Source organism: Megalops cyprinoides, chromosome 2, assembly GCF_013368585.1.
Source record: "Megalops cyprinoides isolate fMegCyp1 chromosome 2, fMegCyp1.pri, whole genome shotgun sequence".
In the NCBI taxonomy this organism is placed as follows: Eukaryota; Metazoa; Chordata; class Actinopteri; order Elopiformes; family Megalopidae; genus Megalops; species Megalops cyprinoides.
This window is the reverse complement of record NC_050584.1, coordinates 67,087,320-67,114,682: the sequence shown is the minus strand read 5'-3', so window position 1 is coordinate 67,114,682 and position 27,363 is coordinate 67,087,320. Positions and strand designations below refer to the sequence as shown.

The following is a 27,363-nucleotide window of genomic DNA, read 5'->3' as shown; positions in this document are numbered from 1 at the left end:
AACTGCACCTACTTACAGTACCTGAACACACTACTACAAGCCTATATTCCCACCTGACCACTACAGTCTGCTACTGAAAAGCGTCTGGTGGTCCTTTCACTTCTCAGCACAAAACCACTTTCTGGAACCTTCTCCGCCATTTTCCCCTGATGGTGGAATGAACTTCCACACTTCAACCGTTCTACCGAATCCCTCGCTATCTTCAAGAAACAACAGAAGACACATCTTTTCCGCTTTCACCTGATCACCTCACACTACCACCTCAAGCAATTTTTATGTCCTAAACTTTGTTTTCCTTAAAAAAAAATACAAATCTAAAAATTTACTAAAATTTACTAAAATGCACTTGTGTCTCCACCAGCGAGCTTGTACCTTGTCTGACCAACTATTGAAACCTGGTCATGTGGCACTTCTAATATTGCTGACTCCTTTGGCACAGGCCAAAGCACAGAGCAGTACAGATGGTTCAGTGTTCAAAACATTAGTGTTACAAACAAAAGTTTTGAGGGCTCCAACCAAGCATGTTACTTATACCACTACATTTTATACTTTACCTGCATATGGGGGTTTGGGTTATCTTCTGAAGGCAGCTGGTGACACATTTATTTAAACTCCACACTAGAGTGACTGCACCCCTTTTGACATGTGCATGCTGGTGCTGTTACATCTTACCATTTAGATGTAGCCTGAAATTGAAGTTATGTGTTCCCTACAATGTGTCTGCAAGATAAGATAAGATAAGATCAGATAAGATAACACTTTATTGATCCCTAGGCGGGGAAATTTGGAGAGCTATGCCATATGCTGTAAAATTCTAATGAAGAGATTTAACCAGTTGACTAAAAGACAGACATATGCAACACCTTTGTTGGAAAGATCAGCTATGTTAATTTCTCATAATGGATACTAATGACACCATTTTAAGCACAAAGATTTATTGGGTTCAGTAAATTCAGTAACTTTCTAAAGAGCGAGTTTGACCACTAGCTCATGCCAGCTGCTTTTTTTCCATAGAAAATAGAGCCTGTGTTAAATAGCTCATTTTCGCCTGTTTTAGGAGCGCAGCTGCTGCCTGAAGTATTCCTTAATGATTTTTTCATTTGACTCACCATTCTCACTACCGCCCTAAAATGCTAGGAGTGACAACTACATCTATTAGGGGGCAAAAACATGAATGCAAGAAAAAGACTTAAAAAAAAAAACTTTCTGTGGAGCAGGCTGCTGTCCATGCAGCATTTCAGAACTAGCATAATCAATGAACATACATGCCCCCAATCACTGAACAAATTAGTACGCAGTACAATGATTCTCGCCTGCGGTTTGTTCAGTATGATGTTACCTCTCACCGCTTCTCACTGCAATATTCATCACCATTGACATCCTGCTTTATCTCCAACACACTGACAAATCCTTCACACCTCATTCACTACGGGAAACAAGTTTCCCACAAGTGCCCACAAAATCAAAAATTCAACTATATATTCCCTCTGCTCAAACGTTTACTCATGTTCACTCAATACCAATGCACAGTTAATAACAATCAAGGCTATGCACAAAATTCACTTGACAACAATTATTTCTCACTCAAATACCAAAATTTGCCAACACTGAACACAACAATTCATAGGAGGAAACACAGTCTGGAAAACCTGAGGCTGCTTCCTCAGGTCCACCCCTCTGCTTCTGTCGGGCTCTGGAATTGCCACTCCGCGGTCAACAAGACTGACTTCTTCCCTGCCTTCGCCACCCAGTCCTCCCTCCTCCTGGATCTGTGCAAAAAACACTGCAACTCCTGCGGCTCTCTCCACCAACCTCGTCAAACTGGGCAGGGAGGTGAATCAGGTTTGCTGATTTCCAACACCTGGAAATTCACTCCTCTCTCCTCTTTATGCAACAGCACCTCTTTCGAATACCATGCAATCACTATCACTGCACCTGTTATATATCGAAGTGCTGGACATGTTACCATCCTCCTTCCCAGAATACGGCAGCCCGCTTGTGATCCTCGGCGACCTGAACATTCACCTGGACGAACCTCAGGCTAACTTCCCTACTCTTGTGGCCTCCTTTGACCTGAAACCCCTCTGCACCCCAGCGACTCACAAAGTGGGCAACCAGCTAGACCTCATCCTGGCATGTAACTGCACCACAGAAAATCACCTTGTCACTCCTGTACACGTCTGATCACTTCTTCATTCATTTTACTGTGTATCTCTGCGTATCTCCAAAATCTCTACTGCCAAGGCCACTTCCTCCCAGGACAACAACACGTTCAGACACCCGCAAAATGTTCACAAGATTCACCTCTCTCCTCTGCCCTCCACCATCTCGACCCCCCACCTCTCAGCAGCTGCCAGCAGCAGTCAGCTCTCCACTCCACACATTCACAGCCAGTTTCCACCGATGAACAACACACTACTATCCACATTCTCCCTTGTCTCTGAGGCTGATGTCAGTTTAACTATGTGGCTAGTTGAGTTACAATGTGCTAATATTTTTAATGTGCAACAAAAGAAGAACACTAGATGAAAAACAATACCGAACGATATGCGTACAGACCGATTGACTCTTATTCAGGTTAGCTAGCTAGCGAGAACAAATTACTCAGAATAGGTAGCGTTACATAATAGGGCTGGGTATTGGCACAGATGCCCCGATTCGATTCAATTCGATATCGATTTGATACGAATGAGATATGAAATAAAATATAACAGCTTTCCAAATTATAGCGATGTTTAAAAAGCTTTAAATGGAACACAAATATACAAATGCAGAGTCACTGGAAACAACTTGTGAAAATCACTAAAGAAAAGGCCAAAGGCTTGTACAGTCATGCGCCGCTTAACGTCCATTCAGACAACGTCCGTTCGCATATACGTCCGTAGTCCCATAAGGTTACAATAAAGTTTAAAAATCCCAATCGCAGAAGGGGACGTAGCGGACGTAGCCGGACGTAGTGAGGGCAACGCTTCCCGCACACAACACGTGTATCTAATGTCTCATGGAAATAAAGCGATTGCGCTGCCAGGCGTATAATGGTACAGAAGGCTATATAGTATACCACAAAATACATATGTCTTGATGGTTATAATAAATGCTTGTGCTAATGCCTTATGCATGTACTGCACTGTACTTTCTATCGTTGTTTTAAAGTGAACTTTGCATACTTGCAATTAAAAGGTTTACCGTATAACAGTGTATGCTTCAACTCGTAAGCAGCAGCGTCCAATCTCGTGCCTATTCCATATAGGTTTGCTAAGCATGTAGTATGGTGTTCGCACAACGTCCAAATCACATAACGTCCTATTTCACAGAACGCATCGTGGACGTTAAGCGACGCATGGCTGTATACCAAAATCTGTTTATTTGAGGAACACATGGGTATAGCTCCTTTAAAAACAAAACCAACCTGTATCATTGCCTACTTATTAATGACACGAAGCAGCAATGTGTTTGCATCTGTTAGCTCAGGGAAAGCTGGTTTGTAAGGTAGCTGCAATGACTGAGAAAACGTAGCTCACTGTCAGCAGCAACTTTGCAATTGTGAACGTTTTCTTGCTAGCCTAATATGATCAACTAGCTAGCAAGCTATCTAGCAAATGAACATGAACAACTATGTTTCTCTTGAATTGCGCTAAATTACATTGCATTCGTGAGCAAGTGTTGCTGTTCAGTTTAGCTAGCTAGCTAGGTAGTGGTTGTGCACTGTATTAAAGTTAAAGCTAAAAAGCTGTGACTGCAGTGCACATATATATGAATATGTATACCAAGCATCTGCACAATTTCGGACACCCTTCTCCATGCATCTTTTTTTTATTTTATTTATATCTCTGTACGCATCAAGAGACAAATTGTAAAACCCGGCACTGCCACGATAAGCTGTTTGACTGGAAGCAAAATGTTGGATCATTTGTTTCAGCAACGTGTGTCACGCTGCCTTCGCCGTGTCGTATCGCTCAGTATTTACATAAACCAGACCTTGAGTCTAGTCTATTTCAGCCCCATAGTTGGCTTTGCAACGGCCACTTGTCTCTTGTCTCTGTAAATCACCAACTCTCATTGAAAATGAATGGCAGCCGGTCGCTTTGTCTCTCTTCTGTGTCGTCCGTGTGAACGTAGGGTTCGCAGGTCGTTAAACGTTAGAAGTTCCCGGGGGGGGTGACGGGATGACGACGAGTAATTGCCTTTAATATGACAGTTGGCCTACGTTAGAGCCCGTCTCTTTAATTCTCTGTTTAACCATTTCAGAAATAAACCTAGAAAACTGGAAAAATGCATATCAGCCTAAAAGATCGATCCATAAATTTTACAGATCGATATCGAATCGGACGAATTTTAAAAAGCAATTAATCAAAAAAAAAAAAAAAACTATTTTTGCACACCTCAACTACATAACATCGAACGAAAAATAAGTCCAACTAAACCGTTCTAGCAGACCGTTAGCATTTTACCTAACTGTTTGACCATCTCGATATGGATGATTTAAACCACTCATCATCGAGTTACAGTCGGAGAAAGAAGGTTGAACAGAGAGTCCTGATGTCAGCAGGAAACTTCGAGGCTCATCTGGTGTTTGCAGCATACGGAATCCACCTTCACAAGCCACCTTTAAGACAACCGTGTAAATAAGAAAGTTCCAGGTGCCTGCATTCCTCAGGATGCGTCTGAAGGGGGGCGAACGCATTTCTTTTCTTTGCTGTGGCAGGCGAAAAATCGAACCTGTGGTCGAACAGGCCCCACTTTTTTGCAAGCCTCCAGTATGAGATTCCTGTCCAAGTTTCGTAGGAGTCTGTAGATGAACACACGTGGTTTTTCCCGAACACTGGGGTCCCCGTCTCCAGCGTAGATGCCATGCGCCCTCGCAACCTGGATTTCCCGACCGGCCAAGGGTGGAAGCCTAACTGAAAGCGATGCTTTGATGAAGCCCAACGGGTCATCCTTCTCGGCTCCTTCTGGCAGGCCGACAAGGCGCAGGTTATTGCGTCTGCTACGTTCCTAGAGATCGATAACTTGTCGTTCCAGCGATTCGAGCCAAGAGGTATGGTCATTAAGTGTCCTTTTTTGCTCTCGTTGTTCACCTGACACCATTTCTACCTTCGTACACAATTTCTACATTGTTTGCATCTGAGTGGCGAAGTCAGCTCTGAGCGCAGCGATCTCAGTTTTAACTAAGTGTTCCAGAGAGAGAGAGCTAGTTTATCTGCCACGTTGGTTATGTCGGCGTCGGCAGAGCATTTAGATTTCTTCTTTTGTGGAGACTGTGAAGGTAACGAAAGAGATTGCTTCCTAGAAGTAGACATCCTCTGAAAGAAATCTAAGAGCGATTTGCAGAAAATGAAGTGGGTTCTATGCTAATGAAAAATGATAAAGGGTAAAGGGATGGAGGAGCCCTAGCCAAGCACAACCGTTCCGATGAGCAGGTCACGTGATTCCTGCACCCCGCATGAAGTTCAAGGCCTTGATGCTTGCGTACAGAGTGACCAACAAAACTGGACCTACTTACCTGAATGCACTATTACAAGCCTGTTCCCACCTGACCACTACGCTCTGCTCCTGAAAAGCGTCTGGTGGTTCTTTCACAGCACAGCACAAAATCACTTTCTGGAAACGTCTCCGCTGTTGTCCCCTGATGGTGGAATGAACTTCGACACTTCATCCATTCTACCGAAACCCTCGCTATCTTCAAGAAACAACAGACGACATCTCTTCCGCGTTCACCTGATCACCTGAAACACTACCACCTAAACCATTTTTTTATGGCCTAAACTTGTATTTTTTCACAGAAAACAAATAAGTTAATTAAGTTAATAATTTAATGCACTGGTGTCTCCACCAGCTAGCTTGTATCTTGTCTGACCATCTATTGAAACCTGGTCATATGGGACTTCTAATATTGTTGACTCCTCATATGGCTTTTTGCTTGTGTTGTACTCCGCCTCACTTGTAAGTCACTTTGAATAACAGCGTCTGCCAAATGAATGTAAATGTAATAAATGTAAAACACAACCACATACACACTTTTTGCGACTGCACCTCTGAATTTTATCTGGAACCAGATCACTCCAACATTGTTCAAAACTACCGGATAGAGCATCCCCTCTAACCCAATTATCAACTGATGATCAATTATCCCTTTTTTCCTTCTCCTTTTCTTTTTGGGGGTTTTTTGGCTGTGTGGTGTGTGTTGTCCTGTGTCGTCTGTTGGGGTGGAGTGGACCACGGGCCTTCCTGGCGGTGGTTCCTGAGTCGGAGCAACACGGGCCGGGACTGACGTGAACCGGGGAAAGGGGAAGATGGCAGGCAGAGAGACAACGGCCTCGGACCCCCCTAGCGCTGGGCACAAGACGGGGAGTGGACACCCTGTCATCGTAAAGAACTGCCGTCCCCCTCCCTACAGTACGGCTTCGCGGAGCTCCACACCTGATGGCGTCGACGAGGAAGAACTGGCGACAGTAGCTGCTGAGCAGAAACAGTGCCCCTTGCAGTGCGGCTGAAAATTATACCCAATGAGATGGAAGTTTATCATACCAGATATAGAATTAACAAACATGAGGAAAGAATTAAATGCCCCCCCCCCCCAAACTTTGATTTCAAATGGAACTAAGGATTCCCTGGCCAGAACTAAGGGGCCACGCCATCCCGGGCCTCAGCGTTATTCGAACCCTGGGCTTCTCTCTCCTGACTGCTGTCTGTGTGTCTACTCTTCCCTGCTTTCTCCCACATCGCATCCTCTTTTCCCTGCCTCTTTCTCTCCTCTTTCTGTCAGCCCAAGGTCATTTGCGGCTCTCAGGTACCAGCATCCACAGAAAGTACAGATACAGGTGTTTACCTGTACAGACAGGACACAAGGTGAGGAGCACCTGGCACCGTGACCCACCACAGACATAATGCAATAACAGAAGTTCAACAACATAATGCAGTGCAACACATTTCTGCACTTTTTGTGAAGTGCACTTGAATCTTTGTCAACATTAAACACATACTGCAGGAGTGAGGAGAAAAAAAGAGCAGCTAGAAGCACAGCAGGTGAGAGTGAAGGTGGAAAGTGGGTTTTGTGTTACCTGGGCATTCAGTCAAAGTCAGCATCCACAGGAGGACGATGGTGACGGCTAGACAAGGCTGTTCAAAAGGACAGGGCGCAATGATCAACACATCAGTAACTGTGTCTATAGACATAGTGCCAGAGATAGCTGTACATTAAGGGGTGTAAACTGCATTTATTTGTGTATTTGACTGGATGTTATGTGGGTCAATGAGCAAGCAAGGTTCAAACCGAAATCCTCACTACCCCCCCCTTATGGCCAGCATCGTTGCCAGTTGAGCGAAAGTCAACTTCCTCCTAGCCTACCAGCAACAATGCTATCCAGTATCCAACAATGTTAACCAGGTCTCAGGGAGTGATGTAACCGCTGGAACCGCTACCTGCTACCCGCTACCCCACAGGCTTTACGCAGGGCTCACATGAGCTACTCACTTTAGCTCTGCCACAATAAGAAAATTCCACTAAGAAGGGGTTTTTGGAAAAAAATTAGGTTCAATATTACATTTTGGAATTTTAAATCCATAATATTAATAAAATTCCCTTTTCCCTTCCAAAATCTACCAGGGCCTATAACACTCCGCCAATCAAATTTGAGAGCACTTTTTAAAACATTTTTTTCAATTGAACAAATGACAGGATAGATTTTGCATAATTTCAATCAAACAGATTAGGTTCACTGTAAAGTTCATGTTAAATTCTAAAAAAATAAGTTGCCCAAGGACCACATTAGGCATGACGAATGATCGATTACAAATTTCAAACGATATATATATCATTACAATATTTAGGGCTGGATGATATTGCTAATAAATAATATTGCAATATTTTTAGGCTATATCGTGATACACAATGTGTATCTTGATATTTTGAAATCTCCTCTAAAGCACTTCATAAATGCTTGCTTTAACCCTTTGATGCATACAGTCACACCAGTATGATGATTCTAATAGTCCCTGCAACACACTACGGCTGGGTGACTAATTGAATTTTATTTTCAATTACGATTTTGATTTCCAACTATTATGAAAACAAGATAATCCAGATAAAATGATTATTGTGCCGCATTATTTATTGAAATGTATATGACGCCCAAACCGCTGCCAGACCATGGATCCAGTGCTGTTTCTTTTTAGAACCAATTCCGAACTCAACACGTATAAAGTCGCTTTGGCGCCTTGCTTCTTTCGCTCTCTCCAGGCTCTTTCCCTGTTCCCTCCAGATACAAAACACACGTCTCACCTAAATATGTAATACACACTCGCCCAGCAGAGTGGTCTGGATGGGCGGGCGCATGTGTGTTACATGTATGTGAGTTTTTTTCTTTTTGTGTCTGTGAGAGGGAGAGAGCAAGAGAAGCAAAATGCCGAAGCGAGTCTCACACCGGCGGCTTATAAAAAATTAGGCTGCGTGACATAATTAAAAAAATAAATTACATAATTAAATTAAATAAACATATATATGTTAATGACCCAGGGCAGTATAATGTATAATGTGATCCCACCCCTTTTTACTGGGGGCTGCTGGGATATTAAATTCGGTTGATACTGGGATGTCACGTTCATGACTGCCCCTCTTTTTTGGTGTTGGTGCAAGTTAGTGAGCTACCCGGCTGATCGTTTGGTGCTTTGGTTGGCGTGGGCTGTGGCTGACAGCAGCCCTTGCACTCTGCATTCAAATAAAAGCACAACGTTCTGTGAACCCGTCTGTCTCCAGTGACTAGTGTGGTCATTACTATGTATGTATGTGTATATATATATATATGTGTGTGTGTGTGTGTGTGTGTGTGTGTGTGTGTGTGTGTGTGTATATATACATATATATATACACACACACACACACACTATTAGGAAAAACACATTAACAGTATTGTCCAACCTGGATCAATCGCAAAATGTTCACAAAAAAGTCTGTCCTCAAACCGGGTTGCAGCTTCCAGCACTTCGCAACTGCGGGATGGTGTCAGAAGAGGAGAGAGGTGTCTGGTCCACTTATGCTAACCATACGCTAGAAGACTTTGACAAGACACTGAAAAGACTTTTAAAAGACTCAAGTCTGACACCCTCTCACATCTAAAGACAATGTGCCATTAGTCACAGAATTTTTAGTCACAGACTATGATTTTGCAAAGAATGGGGATCTTGCAGGGTCACTATTTGAAAGACTGCAACCAGATTCCTTTTGAGATTATTTCCCATCATGCTCCTTGATATTATTGGCACAGTCCAGCATTACAGGTTGCAACCCTGTATGATCTCTGCTCACGGCTGTTCAAAGATAAAATAACAGTACATGCAGTCAGCGTCACAGGTTTCAGCTCCGTATGCCCTCTCTCGTTCATCAGAAGGGAAGAGAGTGAGATCACAAATCTGTATCTCAATAGCTACACAGTTACATATCATGTACAAAATAAAATACATTACAAAAAAGTATACTATTATAGTACATTAGGTTTAGAAAATACCCTTGCAGAGCCCAAATACATATTGCATATCACCACTATATGCATACTTAATCACCATTCACATATTTATAACATACGCATTTATAGTATAAGTATGAATCTACTTTGGATGCTCAGATTCAAATACTTACAACTGCCAAGAAGATGCTAGCCATCGCTGCCTCTGTTGCTCCGAAAAGAAAGAAAAAAAGCCAAATCAGCACTCTCTTGGTATGCTCTCAATGTCAGTGTCAATGTCAGTTGTACTTTGATAAGATGAACTAAACAGATGAAAATGTGAAATAGTAACGCCTCTTTTTTGGACCCATCGTTTCCTTGCAAAACCTGCTCTGCTGCCCCTTGAAACTTTTCGCTACGATGCCGTCCGCTCTGTAGCGTGAACAACAAACAAAGCGCTCATACAGGACTGTATTTGCTTATCTCTCATTATAGGGAAGATGTCCTGTACTCTCACCTCTCCTGTTTCCTCCTGTCTCTGATTTGATAAGCAAGGACAATCATTTTATTGATATTGCATTGCTAATTATGAGTGGCATATTTTCTGGACCGTAATGTAAAAAGTCTCATAACTCTTTTCAATAACATGTCACTAAAACAGAGAATGTAGGCTATGTACACTGCTTTATTGCACCGTGCAGTAGGATAGCAGTATGCTCTGTATTCGCTCAGGTAAATAAACTGGGCAGCTGTGGATAAACGGGAGTTATAAGAGGAGGATTTACTACCGAGGATAACCGGCTTCCACATTATGCTATAGTTTTTCACAAGTAGGAGGAAAACACTACGCCACATATAATAAGTAATTTACAGATACATTTCTGTTTACCAGTGTAGTTTTAATGTTTGCTACTCCATACACGCATGTTTAGCCAGGATTCTGTAGTAAATCTTTGTCCTTCTGGTGTCTTGTTTGGATAGATTTTGCATGTCTATAGCTACATATTACAGGTGAAGAAAGGAAAGCCTAGCGAACTGACTGTAAAAATGAGGGCTAATGCTTCTTTGCAAAAAGAATCAAATACTTTTTTTCAGCCAAGCTATATCAAACTTCTGAAACATCAGACAACAGAATACAACACATTTTGGACGGTCATTTTACCCAATCATCTGTCTGTGAGTTTTTCTCAACATTAAAAATACGGGCGGCTGGTAACTCACGGTCACGTTCAGCGTCGGCATCCGCAGGAAGTCAGTGGATAAACTGCGGAGCAGGGAGTGAGTGACCCTATGTGTTTGGGAGGGGCGGGTCCAGTTCCTTGATCAGGAGCACCTGGCGCAGGTAGAAGGGTGGGGCGGGTGTGGAGCTGTTAGGGACGGAGGGCGAGTGAGTTACGCAGGCGGGCGGTACAATGGGCGATCGGCTCGCTCTTTCCCCGTTTCATTCTGTCTGTGTGCATGACCCCGGGAAGCGGCTGCGGCGCAGAGACGCATCTCAGAAAGAGATCCATAACCCCGTATCTAGAAGCAGACAGATGTAGACATAAAACGGTTGTCGTACTTTCCGAGTATGAAAATGAATGCAAGCTTCAGACTTCGTTTCGCTGTTTCTAGAGTTGCCACCTGTCCCGGTTTTCCCGGGATTGTCCTTCTTTTTAATTGTCATTCCCAGAAAATGTATTCTCTCTCCGGGGACACTTAATGTCCTGGTTTTCAATACTCTAGATCAGGGGTTCTCAAAGTTTAAATTCAAAGGTCCAAATCTGAATTCTCATCAACGTCAAAGGTCCGGAACAATTGGTTATTACAAAACTTGTTTTTAATAAACATGCTTATAACTTTATATAACAAATCAACACTAATTTTTTTTGAAAAAAAGTGTCTTTTGCATTCAAAATACATTCATAATGAGTGCAAAAGTGAGAAGTGCTGCTCTAGATCAAGTTTTACCGTTTCTGTTTAATTGACTATTTCGATGTTGTCTTTATGTCCATCCTCTTGAAATATGCATCATTTTCCCGCTGGTGTGCACTGTCATTGGCTCTGATGGGATGTGACGTGACTAGCTCATCAGCCTTGGCGGCTGCTACTGGCGGCAGCAGATAGGCAGTGAACCCGATAATTGTGCTGAATGTACTACTGTATAGCTTACTACTTAATGGTAACGTTATTCTAGAGGAACAATATAACCACTGAGATGGGTGGCGTGATGGAGGACGAAGATGAGATTGTGTCTACTGGGTCTGACAGGCCAGTCAAAAAGAAAACGAAATGTTCAATTTATTTCAGTAATGACTGGATAAAAAATGAAAATTAGCCAACCCCGGGCACTCCACTTTCTGCTACCTGCTCCATATGCTCATTTAAAACTGTGATTAAACACGAGGGCAAAACCGCTTTGGACGTCCACACAAAAAAAAAACCCACCAGAATCGTGTTAAAATCATTCGACAAACCAAAGCAATTTCATCATTCATGATCAGGAGTCTGGCCGTAACACCTTTAATTTTCTCTTATTGGCAAGAGGTGGTAAAAGTAGTAAAGAAAATTTTTGATTTGCAAATTGATTGCTCGTTTCTTACAGTATATTTGGGCAAAACCCCAAATTAACTTAATCCAGGACCGATATCTGTTCAAAATGCTTTTAGCAGCCAGTAAGAAAGCTATCACTCGGAAATGGTTGCAAAAAAATTCCCCAACAAAAAAAACTGGATTGAAATTGTCAATGAAATACACTTTATGGAGAGGCTAACCTTTGTTTTAAGATTATGTAATGAACAATATGTAAGATACTGGGAAAAAAATGGAATTTGTATACACTGAAAAAAGAACTCAATTCAACGGATTTACTCAATTCAATAGCGGACATTGGTTGCACACAGATTGTTTGCTTTGGCAGCAATTTACAGAATTGTGTTAAATCAACACAAACTATTTATGTTCAGTCAACACAAGTACTTTGTGTTGATACAAAGTTATTTAAATTTGATTCAATAAAGTAAATTAAACTCTTTAATCAATTTACTCCAACACAATTTGATCACTTTATTCCAACACTATTTGATCACTTAACTCTAGCAATATTTGTTATTATAATATTCCCATGTAAATTACATGTTTTCATAATTATAAAAATTAAATTAACATAATTAATTAATTAATTAATTTTAATCTATTTATAAATACAATAATACAAAAATAAATGTAAATATATATTTTTTAAATATCAATACAATAAATTACAATTAACATTTCAGCAATCAATAATTTTCTTGTTGTCTAATACTTTTCAATTAACTTTTTCTTGATCATTCTTAACATTACCAACTTTTTTCCATTGAAAACGATGAGACAGTTTTGTTTCAAAACCTTTATTCCAGAACCTGGATGAACAGCAGCCCCCCCCCCCCCCCCCCCCCCCTCTTTAAATGTGCCAAGTTAAAATGTCACATACAAAATATTTTCAACAAGAAAAAGCACTACACTGCAGATACCAGTGTTTCAACCTGATGACACCAGTTTGCTACATTAGAAAACCCAGAAAAAAGTACAGCTAGAAAGTATTTTTACTTTGTTACTTTACAACTCTGACTAGGACCAACGTTTTGGATTAACAGCTAGTGCAAAGGCCCAGGACTACTCAACTGAAAAAACCATCTACAGAGCTCTGCCATGCCATTAACAGAGCGAATAAAAAAAAAAATCATATTCTCACCACAAAAACTTGAGCCCACAGTGAAAGCGCTGACTCCAGGAGATATGCACAGACTGTGAGTTTGCTTGTCAATCTGTAGCAACAAAGAGCAACAGAAAAACCACTTCTACAATGTAAAACTGTATTTCTCTAAACACAAGTAGTATATACTACAGGTCAACAGATTGTTTTTTATGGCTGATGCCAATGTTTTTATAGCAGAGCAGCAAATAGCCAATATATATTTCTGCATCTAAAAATGTAAATGACACCATTGCTCATTTATATAAGTTCTACTCACCACAAAAACTTAAGAGTGTCAGGCTGGTGGTGAGCTGCAGCACCAAAAACACACACAAATCACTGCATCAGTATACCGTTTATTTTCACCGAGGAGACGTGGCAGTTGAAGTTACCACGGTGATTAAACAGCGCAAGAGCAAAAAACCTCATGGGAGTTCATTAAATAATGTTGATGACTCAAGGATACGCATTAGACAATATTCAAATTTATTCCAGCCAATGGCGTGACAAAGCAGGTCTGTCTTCTTCCTCAAATGCATTACGCGCAATGCATGATTGCACGGGATATCGCGATGATACATTTACTTGATTGACTCACTTTATCCCAAAGTTAAAGCCATGGCTCTGGTCAACATGAGCTAAACAAGTTCATGTACTCTCGCTGCATACATTGTAGATTCTACACAATATTATTACATTTTGCTTCAGAACATGAGACAATTGTGTAAAATGCACAAAAGATGCTTAGATAAATCCAACAGATGGCCAGTCTCCTTTTTTCAGTGTATGAGTATGTGAGATATGTAACTGTGGTAGGAAAAACTGTATTAGCCTAGCAACACTGTGTACTAGCATAAGCCTACTGCCAAAAGGTTGTATTAAGTTCACTATGCTTGCTTGAGGTTATTGGAGGACAGGTGTATTGGACCCAGGAAGCCTGGGTTACTGCCAACTGAACTTTCAGGAGGGTTCCACCCATTTTAAAAAATATAGCTTGGTTTGGCGTAAAATATTGGAAGAAAAACCTGAGAAAAAACTCAGAATGATTGAGAGAAATAAATAAATAATTGTGTAAAAGTTAATTAAACCAAAAAGAGAAAAAGAGGGTGGACCATGAGAGGGGGAGCTAGCAGGTAAGCTCAGCAATAGGAAGGTTTAGGAAAAAGATATATAAGAAGGGGAATTTGAGGGGCTTCCCCAGACCTGGGTCTCAAGAGAGGGTGTGACTGCTTTGCTCCACGTGGACCAGCCCGGTTTACTGTATGTGATTTCTGATCCATATACAATAAACCTATATACATCAGACCTTGAGGTATAATTTGTATTAATTTTGGAGATTGTTATTTCTGTATTTGATACAGCATACTGAAGGCACAAGAACGGAAAGGATCCTCTGGCCTGACTGGTAGAGGCGGGGAGTGGTGGAGTCACCACATAACCCTTTATTCAATGAGAGAAATGACCTGAGCATGTATAACTGTTTTGTACCACCCATGCCAATCTTATCAGTTGTGTAAAAACTTAAATAAAAGAAAGTTCCAAAAAAAAGGTGGGCTCAACGCAACGCCTTTCCTCAACTTCCTGGGATGAAGCTGATCTGCCAAATGCTCAACCACAAGATATGTTACATATCCCAACAACAGACAGGGACATACTATATTTTTGTGTTTCTGCCCTCCGCACTCCTCAGCCGAATAAAAAAAGCTTTTCCTGCTGTTCGTTGTCTCTGTGTTGTCCGAGTGTTGCATGTGTGTTCAATGCCGTTGTCGGTGCACCCGCTCCGGGTGTGCAGAACGGTGACAGCGGGGACTCACTCAGGGTGTAGCGTGGGCGGAAGCGTATTTAATATTTAGCGAGTAGATGTGCTGCTTTATGATGGCTGCAGGGTTTTCTCTACTGTGATGTGTAGAACCCCAGAGGTGACATTCCTTTTTGGGAGAAAGATCAATATACCATTCACCTGAAGGGGGCGCTCACAACAGTGGCGGATTTAGGTATGGGCGACATGGTCAGCCGTTCTGGGACGTCCTGCATAACCAGGTATGCGCCTGCTTCATCCTGGTTGCCGTGGTGATTGGGTGGCTGTGGATCCAGTATGGCTGATAGGCTCAGTGTGGCTCCAGCTCCGTCCCCAGCTTCCACCTCTCCATTTCCTTCTTCTCCAACTTGTTTCTTTTTATCCCCAACTGTAAGAAGAGGAAAATATGTACAGTGTTTAACAAGCAAGTTTAAATATCAATGTGGACAACTCCAGCCAAAACATCAATACACTGTAATCAAAGCTATTTCACCTCCTGTTTCTTGTTTAGTTGCTTTCAAAATTGTGTTATGTATAATAGTCCTATTTGAGATTTTAGTCACAGACACACACACACACATCAATCTCTGTGCCACAGCTTTCAGAATACAGCTCCTTCACATAACCCCTTCTCATGAGTCCTGTCACTCTTACGAAGGAAATCTCAAGCAGTGCAAAATGTATGTCTGAGTGTGCATGTGTTTGAGAAAATGTGTGTGTGTGTACATATGCATGTGTGAGTATGTATGTGTGTAAATGTGTTTCTGGTTCACTGGTTTGTCTGTATGTGTGTGCTTGCGTGTGGGTTTTTGTATGTACATATTTGTATACTTCTGCATGTGCTTGTGTGTTGAGGGGGGGGGTAGATACTTAATGTCTCTTTGTGACAGAGACCAAGATAGCCTATGATTATATTCTGGTAACAGCGCTTCAGTTTGATTACCACTGTTTTACAGCCTCTCACATTTGGTCAAACACATCTTATATTTTGGTGTAAAATAATAAGGTGAAACAGTAATGATTTGACTTTACCTGGTCGGTCTTGTGGCAGTATTGTTATTCAGAGCACACCAAGACCAAAAAGAACAGCAACAGCAGCAGCAGCAGTGGCAGTATGGTTCCTGGTTATTTTTGCTTTTTTGTTTTTATTTGTATTTGTGTGTGTGTGTACGCACATTTCTGTTTTTATGCAAGTATGAATATGTGTCTAGGTCTAGAATAATGAGGTCCAAAGAGTTCATATTTCTCTGTACCTTTTTTCCTTGCTACTATGTGGAGTCCTGTCACGAGAAGAACAAGAACAGCAACTGCAATACCAGCAACAGCAGCAGCAGCAGCAGCAGCAGGGAGCAGGGTGGCACTCCCAGAACGCTTATCTGAACCTGTAAATACAGACACACTTCTTCAGAGAGGGTTACAGCTGACAGCATTTTCACCCTGAACCAAAGCCAGTCATGAAGGAGGAGTCTAAGAATGACTTTCAGCAGCTCTTTCTAAGGAGAACTATGTGGTATATGCACTGGAAGCCTCAGCATGTAACTGCATGTATTATTAATAGAAGTATGCTGAGTGCCATAAGTAAGGAGTATCTTTGCACATTAAATGCTTATGTCAAAAATAGAACATTTTGTTTCATCTGATCATCCATCCTGGTAATTGGTGTTATGGACAATGCCTACATGTTTGGTAATGAGTCCATAACATATGAAGAATCACAGTGTAAATTCTGTGGCTTTCAGCACTGAAATGATTTATTCTTAAAAATTCTGGTGTAGCATTATCACAAATGGATTTATATTAATGGAAAGTAAAGCTCTCTATGGCTCCAGACCAGCTCAGCTGAGTTTTATTTAGTTTCTCCTCTTTATCTTTCACTTCCTGGATCCGTACCTGTAATGTTGACATGTGTCTGCACCAGCTGCAGGGTCCAGTCGGTTAACACCTTGCAGGTGTACGTTCCTGTGAGGTTCTGGCCCTCTGGGTTCTGGATCAGGAGCGACCCGTTTTCTAAAAGGTCCTGAACCCGGTTCTTCCACAGGTCTGAGATATGCCGGTGTGAGGTGCTGCTGTTGTGCGTGAGGATGGGCGGGGTTTGTCCCATGAAGGTCCAGGTCTGAGTGAAGTTCTGGAGGCTGGGCTTTGGTGCAGGGCAGGGGATGGCCAGGGTTTGGCCCACTTCTCCATGGATGTCCTCTGAAAGAACAATCAAACACAAGTTGAGTTACACTTAGACCAAGCCCTCCACACCCTGACAGACCCGGTCCAGTAAGATGATCACACTGATGCACAGAAAAGCACAGGTTAATCTCTGATATTATCTCTGTTCTGGGTTATTAGGTGAGTCAGTAAAGTAACTGGCTGTATCCAGATTATTGCCAGTAATGTGTGAGGTATTGGAAGATTCAAGACTCAAGATTCACTTTATTGTCCCAGACTGTAGGAAATTTGGCTCAGGCTTCCACCCATGGTGCATCCATAGAGAAAACATTCCACATACATACAGACAGGATGACACAGCTACAGGGAACAAGAAACATATCTAACATCACAATCAAAACATACAGTGAAAAACATACACCGAAGTTAAATAGATAAAACCTATAGTGCCAAAAGTAGAGAGGCGCTACATTGATTCCATTACTATTACGTCTACCGCCATTTCAAATTTTTATTGAAGTAGGGATAAAAGAGTTTTTAAATCTATTCAAACGACAGTGTGGTACTTTAAACCTGCTCCCTGATGGCAGTAGCTGGTACTCGGTGTGTAGCACATGAGATGAGTCGGTTATAATCTTGTTGGCTTGCCTTAGCACAGCCTGCTCGTAGGTAGACTGCAGGGATGCATGCTGCCTTACACCTATTATCTTCCATGCAGTTTGTATGAGTCGGACTAGTTTTGACTTCAGTTGCACAGAGCGGTTACCAAACCAAGCTGTAATGCCATATCTAATTAGGCTCTCAAAGACTGCCTCAAAGATGACCTCAATGAAATGGAAGGTCAAAGAGTCAATGACAGAGCCTGAAGGCCACACCCATTCTGGGGTTCATGAAGCCTCATTCTACCATCAGTAGTTGCTCTCCTCTGTTCAGGAGATCGGTGGTGGTGATGTAATCCAGGCTGCGGTACCTTGCTGTCTGAACGAGGCCCTCCACTCCCCGGTCCCGTCCTCTTTGGACACGGAGCAGATGTAGGCGTGGTCAGAAAGATTTCCCAGCATCCTCACTGTGCTGCTCACTGAGAACAGTCCCTGGACATCTGCAGTCAGCTGGCTGGAGTCCTGCAGGGTTCCTGATGGTGTGGGTGGATCAGTGGACCAGGAAACGCGAGGGGTGGGGTAGATGCCCTGGGACATGCAGGCCACTCCCTCTCTGGTCCTCTCCATGCTCACTGATTTGATGGGAGCTGCAGTGATGTCACAATAGCAGTTAATATCCACTTCCTCTGCACAGTCAAGGTGGAACATAAAAAGGTTTTGTCAGCAACAGTCATTTGCTACTCACTAAATTCATTCAATCACATCTTACGGTGCATCCAGACGTTCGACTGGAATGTGGGTTTTTGCAACCGTGTGAATTTTAGACAAAAAAATCAATAGCAAGGGTTAAGCGACACTGAAGTGAAGGAAAACTGCACATGTACCATCCTCTTCAACTGATGTTTGCAACTCCTTACTACCCACAATCCACTGCTTGAGCAAAGCACGCCCCTTCAAGAATGTTCACAGTGATACAGTGAATTAGAACAGCTTTTTAATTTTTAATTTTAATTCTGTAAATGTGCCAGAACCAAACCAAAAGGTTAGTTTTTATCTGCAGGGGAATTAGTAACTGAAAAACAAAGGCAAACTCAGGCAGTGAAGAGAACATACAGGAGGTGTATGGAACAAAAGCACAAGAGACTGCTCATTTCATATCCAGTTACTGGATGTTTTAATTGTGTAGGTACATGATATTCTTGGCTATGTTTAGATATGTTTAGATAACTTTATTAAACCCTTTTTGGCTTGTTAAGCTATTTTATTATTTCAGGGCAGTAATGGAAAGGTCCAATGAATATCAGGGATACCCAGAGAGGCATTCTCTGTTAAACATCTGTAACACTGTGGGTCATGAGGGCATTAGCAGGAGATGGTTGTGGGGAGACTTACCTTCCACTCTCAGACTCACAAAGGACCTCTGGTTTAGGGTTTGACAGCTGTATCTGCCCTGGTCCTGAATGCTGGTGTTCTGTAGCAGCAGGGATGCGTTGCCCTGGGAGATCAGGTCCCTAAAGAGAGAGGTCCGTCCTTTGTAGCGCCCGTCTTGGTCCTCTAGCTGATCAGTGCCATGGTAGTAGCTGTGGACAATGACTCCCAGGCCAACCAGTTTATGCCAGTGAATGACCTCTTCACGTGAGTGTCTGAAGCTGCACGGCAGCACACAGGCCTCAGAGAAGAGGCAGGTAACAGGTGTGTCTGCAGAGGAAGAACACACAGCAGAGTGGATCAGCTGTTAGGGAGCCGGGCTCCTAATCAGAAGGTTGCAGGTTCATTTCCTGACATTTACTTATTTATAAAATAATTTATACACCTCCACACTAGAGTGACTGCACCCCTTTTGACATGCACATGCTGGTGCTGTTATGTGTTATCATTTATCATTATGTGTTATCATTTATCATTATGTGTTATCATTTATCATTATGTGTTATCATTTAGAAGCAGCCCGAAGGTGAAGTTATGCATTCCCTGCAACGTGTCTAAGAAAAGATATTAGACTTAGTTATTATTAGATATATAGACTTTATTGATCCCCACATGGGGAAATTTGGGGAGCTATGTCATATGCTGTAAAATTCTAATTTAGAGATTTAACCAGTTAGCTAAAAGACAGACACATGGAACACTTTTGTTGGGAAGATCAGATACGTTAATTTCTCATAATGGATACTAATGACACCATTTTAAGCACAAAGAATTATGGGGTGCACTTGCTTTGACCGCCATGCAGGAGACACAGACAGAAGGAAGCTAGTTGCAATGCACCTAACGTGTTTCCACCCGCTGCTGTATTTCTGCATTAACATTCCATTTCCCTTTAGTTAAGTTCAGTTCACATCTACACGTCTGATCACCTCTTCATGTATTTTAATGGATCTCCCTCCATGTCCATCTCCCTCTCCTCCTGTTTCCTTTCACTGTAACCCCCGTTCCCTCTCATCCACTCACCTTTCCTCCCTGATCGCTGTCCCTCTCCCCTCTCCCAACCACTTCTCCTCACTTGATTTCGACGATGCCAACGAACGCATGTAACTTATTTGTTATGGTATGTAGCACGCGTGTTAAGTTATATGGTTCGTTATGTTTTCATTTGCGTTATTAAGTTTCTTATACATTTCAGTTAGCATTTGCTGTGTTTTCAGAGTTGAATCGCTGTTTTCTCAAAGCTAAAATTAGCTAGAATTTCTCAAATCTAGTGTTCTAATCGCACCAGTTTAATCACACGGGTGTGACCGTACGTGCGAAAGGGTTAAACCGAAATTTGCCGTTCAGCACATCTGCGTTTGCCACGCCTTTCAGTAATTCAGCCAGGTAAATATCCACGCTGGTATTACGGAAGGAAGTTGCGGTCAAACTTGATAATATGATTAATTTGATTAATCTGTGTTTGCCACATAAAATAAAAACATCGTAAAATCAAGAATGAGTACATTTCAATTTTTTGCAGCACTTTATACAAGCAGTGATTGTAGTAGATAGCCTACCGACACATCATGAATGTTCAATTATGTTGCATGACATTAGCCTAATGTTCCCTTACCATCTTCTTATTTCTCATTTAAAAAAATCATTACCATCACAGCCCTACTTCAGACACCCGCAACTTTCACCTCTTCTTGCCCTCCACCACTTCCACCCCCCACCTCTCTGATTGCTGATGACTTTGCTAATATTTACTGACCACACTGTGATGACTGCCAGATCATGCAGATTTGTGCTGTACAACATCAGGAAAATCGGGCCCTCCCTATCTGAGTATGCTGTGTAGCTCCTTGTCCAGGCTCTTGTCTGAAGACTGGACTACTGCAATGCCCTCTTGGCCGGCCTGCCTGCATGCACCATTAAGCCTCTGCAGCTGATATTAAATGTGGCTGCACATCTGGTTTCCAACCAGTCAAAGAGAGCCCATGCTACTCCTCTCTCTGTCTCCCTCCACTGGCTCCCTGCAGCTGCCCGCATCAAGTTCAAGGCCTTGACGCTTGCATACGTGGTGACCAACAAAACTGCACCTACTTACAGTACCTGAACACACTACTACAAGCCTATATTCCCACCTGACCACTACAGTCTGCTACTGAAAAGCGTCTGGTGGTCCTGTCACTTCTCAGCACAAAACCACTTTCTGGAACCTTCTCCGCCATTTTCCCCTGATGGTGGAATGACACACTTCATCCGTTCTACCGAATCCCTCACCATCTTCAAGAAACAACAGAAGACACATCTTTTCCGCTTTCACCTGATCACCTCACACTACCACCTCAAGCAATTTTTATGTCCCAAACTTTGTTTTCCTTAAAAAATACAAATCTAATAATTTAATGCACGTGTGTCTCCACCAGCAAGCTGACCAACTATTGAAACCTGGTCATATGGCACTTCTAATATTGCTGACTCCTTATATGGCTTATTGCTTGTGTTGTACTCCGCCTCACTTGTAAGTCACTTTGTATAACAGGGTCTGCCAAATGAATGTAAATGTAATAAGTGTAACAAACACAACCACATGCATAATTTCTGCGACTGCACCTCTGAATTTTATCTGGAACCAGATCACTCCAACATTGTTCAAAACTACAGGATAGAGCATCCCCTTTGACCCCATAATACACCTCATCAGTCATTTCACAAACGGCAATCTAACTATATTCATACCAAAACTCTTGTGTATTGTCTGTAAATAATATGTACATTGTCTGTATATTGTCTGTATTGCTTGAGACACCAACAACCAAAACCAAATTCCTTGTGTGTGCTAACATACTTGGCCAATAAATCTGATTCTGATTCTGACTGCCATTTCAGGTACCATGGCAAAGAAGGTAATCCTTGTCAATTGGAAAATACAACACTGCTGGTATGTCAGTGGTTCTTTTATAACTAACAACCTGAAACTTAACAAAGCAATAATGTATATAGTGTGAATTTGATGATGCATTGAATCCATTCATAGCACACCTTGACATTTTTCCTGTCCAACAAAGCCCACAACCCTGTCAGCTATCAGCATGGCCTCTCTCTCTCCTGACTGTTCATTCCTCTCTTTTCTTTTACTGTCTGTGTGCCTACCCTTCCCTGCCATCTCCCACATCGCATCCTCTTTTCCCTGCCTTTCTCTTCTCTTTCTGTCAATTTTTGCAGCTCTCAGGTACCAGCATCCACAGAAAGGTATTTACCTGTACAGACAGAGCACAAGGTGAGGAGCACCTGGCACTGTGACCCACCACAGACATAATGCAATAACAGAAGTTCAACAACATAACGCAGCGCAACACATTTCTGCACTTTTTGTAAAGTGCACATGAATCTTTGTCAACATTAAACACAGATACACAGATATATCCACAGATACACATACACACAGAACACAAGGTGAAGGGCACTGTAACCCACTATAGACATAACGCAACAACAACAAAACATAACACTTCTTGGACGATCACCTCATCCAATCAACTTTTTGCAGCCCCTACCTCCTTATACACAATAAACACAAACCACAGGAGTGACGAGAAAAAAAGAGCAGCTAGAAGCGCAGCAGGTGAGAGTGAAGGTGGAAAGTGGGTTTTGTGTTACCTTGGCATTCAGTCAGAGTCAGCATCCACAGGAGGACGATGGTGACGGCCAGACGAGGCCCTGCCATGGCTGAGACTCCACCCAGCAGCTGAAAAATCAGTTTGTTTATTTATTATTTAGTTAAGACATCTTTAACACCTCACTTTTCCAGGCGATTGTCCCAACATGCCTTAAGACTGCTACTATTATGCCCGTCCCAAAAAGCTCAACAGTGTCATGCCTGAATGCCTACCGTCCGGTGGCACTCACCCTAATAATCATGAAGTGCTTCAAATGGTTGGTCATGGCACACATTAAGGAGACCATCGATGTCACAGCTGACCCCCACCAGTACGGAACAGACAGAACCGCTCCACTGCAGATGCCATCTCATCTGTGGTTCACCTGGCCCTCACTCACTTGGAGAGCAAGGACTCCTATGTCAGACTGCTCTTCCTGGACTTCAGTTCCGCCTTTAACACCATCATCCCACAAACCCTGATAGACAAACCGACACTACTTGGACTGAGCTCATCCCCGTGCAACTGGCTACTGAACACTGGTTCCCCCCAGGGGTGAGTCCTGAGCCCCCTACTGTACACACTGCTGACCTATGACTGCTCAGCCAAGCATCGAAGCAATCATATTGTGAAGTTTGCAGACGACACGGCAGTGGTGGGACTCATCACTCACAGCGATGAGTCCGAGTACAGGCAGGAAGTGGAAAAACTGGAGGTCTGGTGCAAAGCAAACAGCCTCTCCATCAATGTAAAGAAAACAAAGGAGATGATTGTGGACTTTAGGAAGACCAGCACCACTCCCCCTCCCCTCCACATAGGGGGAGCAGCTGTTGAGGTGGTCTCCTGCTTCAAATACCTGGGGTTGCACATCTCTGACAACCTCACCTGGAGCATCAACACAGCCAGCACAGTGAAGAAGGCCCACCAACGCCTCCACTTCTTAAAGAGGTTGAAGCGCGCTGGCCTTGGCACCTCAGTCCTCATCTCCTTCTACAGGTGTGTGGTGGAGAGCATCCTCACGTCCTGCATCACCGTGTGGTACGGTAACTGCTCTGCTGCAGACAGACAGGCACTGCAGCGGGTGGTAAAGACTGCACAGAAGATCATCGGCAGCAGCCTACCCACCATCAGTGACATTTACAGCAGCAGGTGCAGGAAAAAAGGCCTCCTGCATCATGAGGGACTCTTCCGACCCAGCCAACGGGCTGTTTGCCCCCCTCCCTTCAGGCAGGAGGATACGCAGCATCAAGGCCAGAACCACCAGGCTGAGGAATAGCTTCTTCCCGGGTGCTGTGAGACTGACACACTCTGCAACTCACTGAACAACTGCTGCTATTATTACTATTACTTAGGGCTGGGCGATATGGCCTATAATTAATATTGCAATATTTTTAGGCTATATCGCGATACATGATCTATATCTCGATATTTTGTAGTCTCCTGTAAAGCACTTCATTTAACCCTTTGATGCGTACAATCACACCAGTATGATGATTCTAATAGTCCCTGCAGCATATGTCTGCATTAAAACACTCTTGTTTATATTCATTAGTGGTTTCTATTAGAAAATTTTAAACTTGCATGCAAAAAGGGGGAAATCACAACCAAGTTAAATAAAAAAAAACAGTATTTTGCTGCATATTGTGCAGATAACCGTTGTTTGTTCAACATCTTCCTTGCGATACCAGGGCTCCAGACTAACTTTTCCACTGGTAGCACTGGTGGTACCAACTTTTTCAGTTAGTCGCACCCTTTTTTGTACAGCATGGTATTAATGAATGACCTTTCATGCTGATGAATAGCTGTCTTATTTTGCATACCCTAGTTTTGCATTGATGTAAAGATTGACAGTGACTCGAGACTTGATATTTGCAAAAAATTTCTAATCTTAACATTAAGTTTCCTTCGTACTGCAACCACAGGTACTGCGTTAGCCATTGTGGTTGAAAGTAGTACTACTTCTTCACTGGGTCAGTCGGTCTCTCTCTGCCTGCACCTGCACTCTCATCATCGTTTGTGTCTGAGTCGGGATCTCCCGTTGGCTCTCCCTCTCCACCAGCCTCCTCCTCCGTTTCCTCATTTTGTTTTTTTTTTTTTTTTTTTTTTAAATCCTTTCATGCGTACAGTCACACCGGTGTGATTAGCAGTTTAGCGCGTATGCTAAAACCAGTGCTACAAGGAAGCTTTGAGGAAAACAGCGATTTAACATTAAAAAATGTAGCAAATGCAGCGTTAACTATGAGAAGCTTAATAACGCTAATGAAAACATAACGAACCATGTAACGTAACGCGCACTACATATCAAGTTAAGTGCGAAAGGGTTAAAATATTCAGCTATAGAGCGCTTCATCTTATTCGATATATCGCCCATCCCTACTATTACTCCATATCAGAGCATTGCTGCAATTTGAGAACGATAAATTCTGCACTTTAAGACTGAAAATTCTGCAATCTCACTGAACAATTGCTGCTGTGATTACTATTGTTTCATATCAGGACATTGCTGCATCACGGGCCCACTTGGCCACCTTGTTTATCTTTACATTTTTACAGTCTTATTCCTATCCTCACACTCTTCTCACTTTATACTTATATTTATATACTTATTTTTATTTTCAATGGTGTTTTATTGAGCGTTTTCTTCTTGATTTTATTATCGCTATTACCTGAACCAGGACCTGAGTACCTCATTTCGTTCCCTTTCATGTACAACATGTTCTGGAATGACAATAAAAACATCCTTATCCTTACTTGAAAAGGACAGAGCATAATAATCAATATATCAGCAAATGCATCAGTACATTTAGTGGCAGATTTAGCTATTAGCTAAATCCACTAAAAAGGCATGAATATGTGTTTCTGTTTCTGTTATTACTTTTACTGTTACGATCTGTGTTGATCTAAGTGACTTAGGTGCCTTTCTTATTAGCGAAATCCAAGACAGGTACCTATGAAGGGAAAAAACTACCATTAACTAGAGGTTTTTAATTATAAGATTTAGGAAGACTTAGATTTAAAATATTACATCAGTTCCTCTCTATTCTCACAGAGTTCTAGTTTATGAATCAGGTGAGACATTGAACGGAAAACATAATTTGGCCTGTAGGGGGCAGTGCAAAATCAGTAATTTCAGCACTGATATGGTGAAAATCTTGATTTTTGAGGTGGATTTTCTCCAAAATTGTACAGTAGATATGCACATGTGGGATATCAATAGAAAGGTGGGGAGTTCTAGTTTGTTAATCAGGTGAGATATTTAACGGAAAACCAAATCTGGCCTGTAGGGGGCAGTGCAAGGTCAGGAACTGTCATGATAATGATTGAAAATGTAGGGTGTCCTATAGGGTAACATTCAGGGATTGCCCAATTGTAATCAGTATAAAAAATCAACATATAACCCATCTGATATGTGATGAGATTACTAATTGTGGGAATGGGTGTCTGTAAGCAGAGGGTTCTAGAGCCAGATGAGTTGATAGGACTGAGGCAGTAGACATCCCACAGTGGAGAGGAATAAGTCTGGAGTGGGAGTGTTAAAGGTAGAACATTAGTGGAAAAAAGCTAGTTGCTTTAATTATGTTTGGTCATATATTACATTAATATTATATTAATATTAAACGGACGTCTGAGCTGTCTTAGACAAGCATATTCAAACAGTAGGCTACAGGCTAAAGGCACAAATACAAAATAAAATAAAATAAACCTTTTTGTTTGCTTTGTTTGAAGACTAAAGTAACCCTGATCTGCAAAACTTTTCTCTAAACACAGAACATACACACAAAGAAAACGTAACTGGAAAGAAAAGGGTTGCAGTACGCGTAAGTGGGTGTACTCAGTGTTTGCTGACTGCAACGACGGCAAAAATGAAAGCAACCCCGGGAAGACGATCACCGTCGAAAAGTTGTATAATGTACTTAAAACACTTGAATTTGACAGACAGTAGTAATTAACAACAGAGTCTTCTCCATCAACCTAGCATTTAACTCACATTTTGCACAGCTGAAGTTAGCGCGGCGGAGAAGGAGTAACATACATATACATATTACACACAAGCGAGAATAGGCGAGACGGAAGTACTGGTAGCAGCCATTGTCTCAGAGATTACTTACGTTTCTATTTGTTTTTCCTTTTGATAAGTGTTGTAATTCGTGTTGTAGTTTTCTGATTTGTTGTAACTTTTCTATCCTTTTGAAAAGTGTTGTAACTTGCGACACAAATCGAGTTGTAGCGTCTGCTGTTCAGGCAGCGGAAGCGACCCTACCGCCCTGGGCTGCAAAACATGCTTCCGTGTTTTTCTCGTTCCCTCGCCTGAGCCCGAGTTGGACGGAAAGCTGCTGATAGGCTAACAACATACTCACTTGCTGACTGTTACTAAGTGCACTTCAAAGCTTCTGTTTGATTTTCTTCCCCTATTCTCCTAAACCCTGATTGGATGGAAATTGGATGGAAAGATGCTGATAGGCTAACAAGATCCCCACGTGCTGATTACGTTTCGTTAAGGGGAATATAAATACACCCATGCACATACGGACACACGCACACAGACAGACAGGACAGCTGAGTCCTTGTGCGTATA

The 27,363-nt window shown here is 42.2% G+C and overlaps 1 protein-coding gene across 1 annotated transcript; it reads right to left on the bottom strand.

The window, feature by feature from the left end:
• Window positions 1-14,462: 14,462 nt before the first annotated feature.
• On the bottom strand, window positions 14,463-18,217 carry LOC118773830. The gene is made up of 4 exons (XM_036522920.1): window positions 18,084-18,217; window positions 16,847-17,149; window positions 16,210-16,338; window positions 14,463-15,344 (listed from the first exon to the last, which is right to left on the bottom strand). The coding sequence occupies exons 1-4, from the start codon at window positions 18,172-18,174 to the stop codon at window positions 15,115-15,117; spliced, it is 753 nt and encodes a 250-aa protein (XP_036378813.1). The 5' UTR covers window positions 18,175-18,217; the 3' UTR covers window positions 14,463-15,114.
• Between the last annotated feature and the right edge of the window lie 9,146 nt (window positions 18,218-27,363).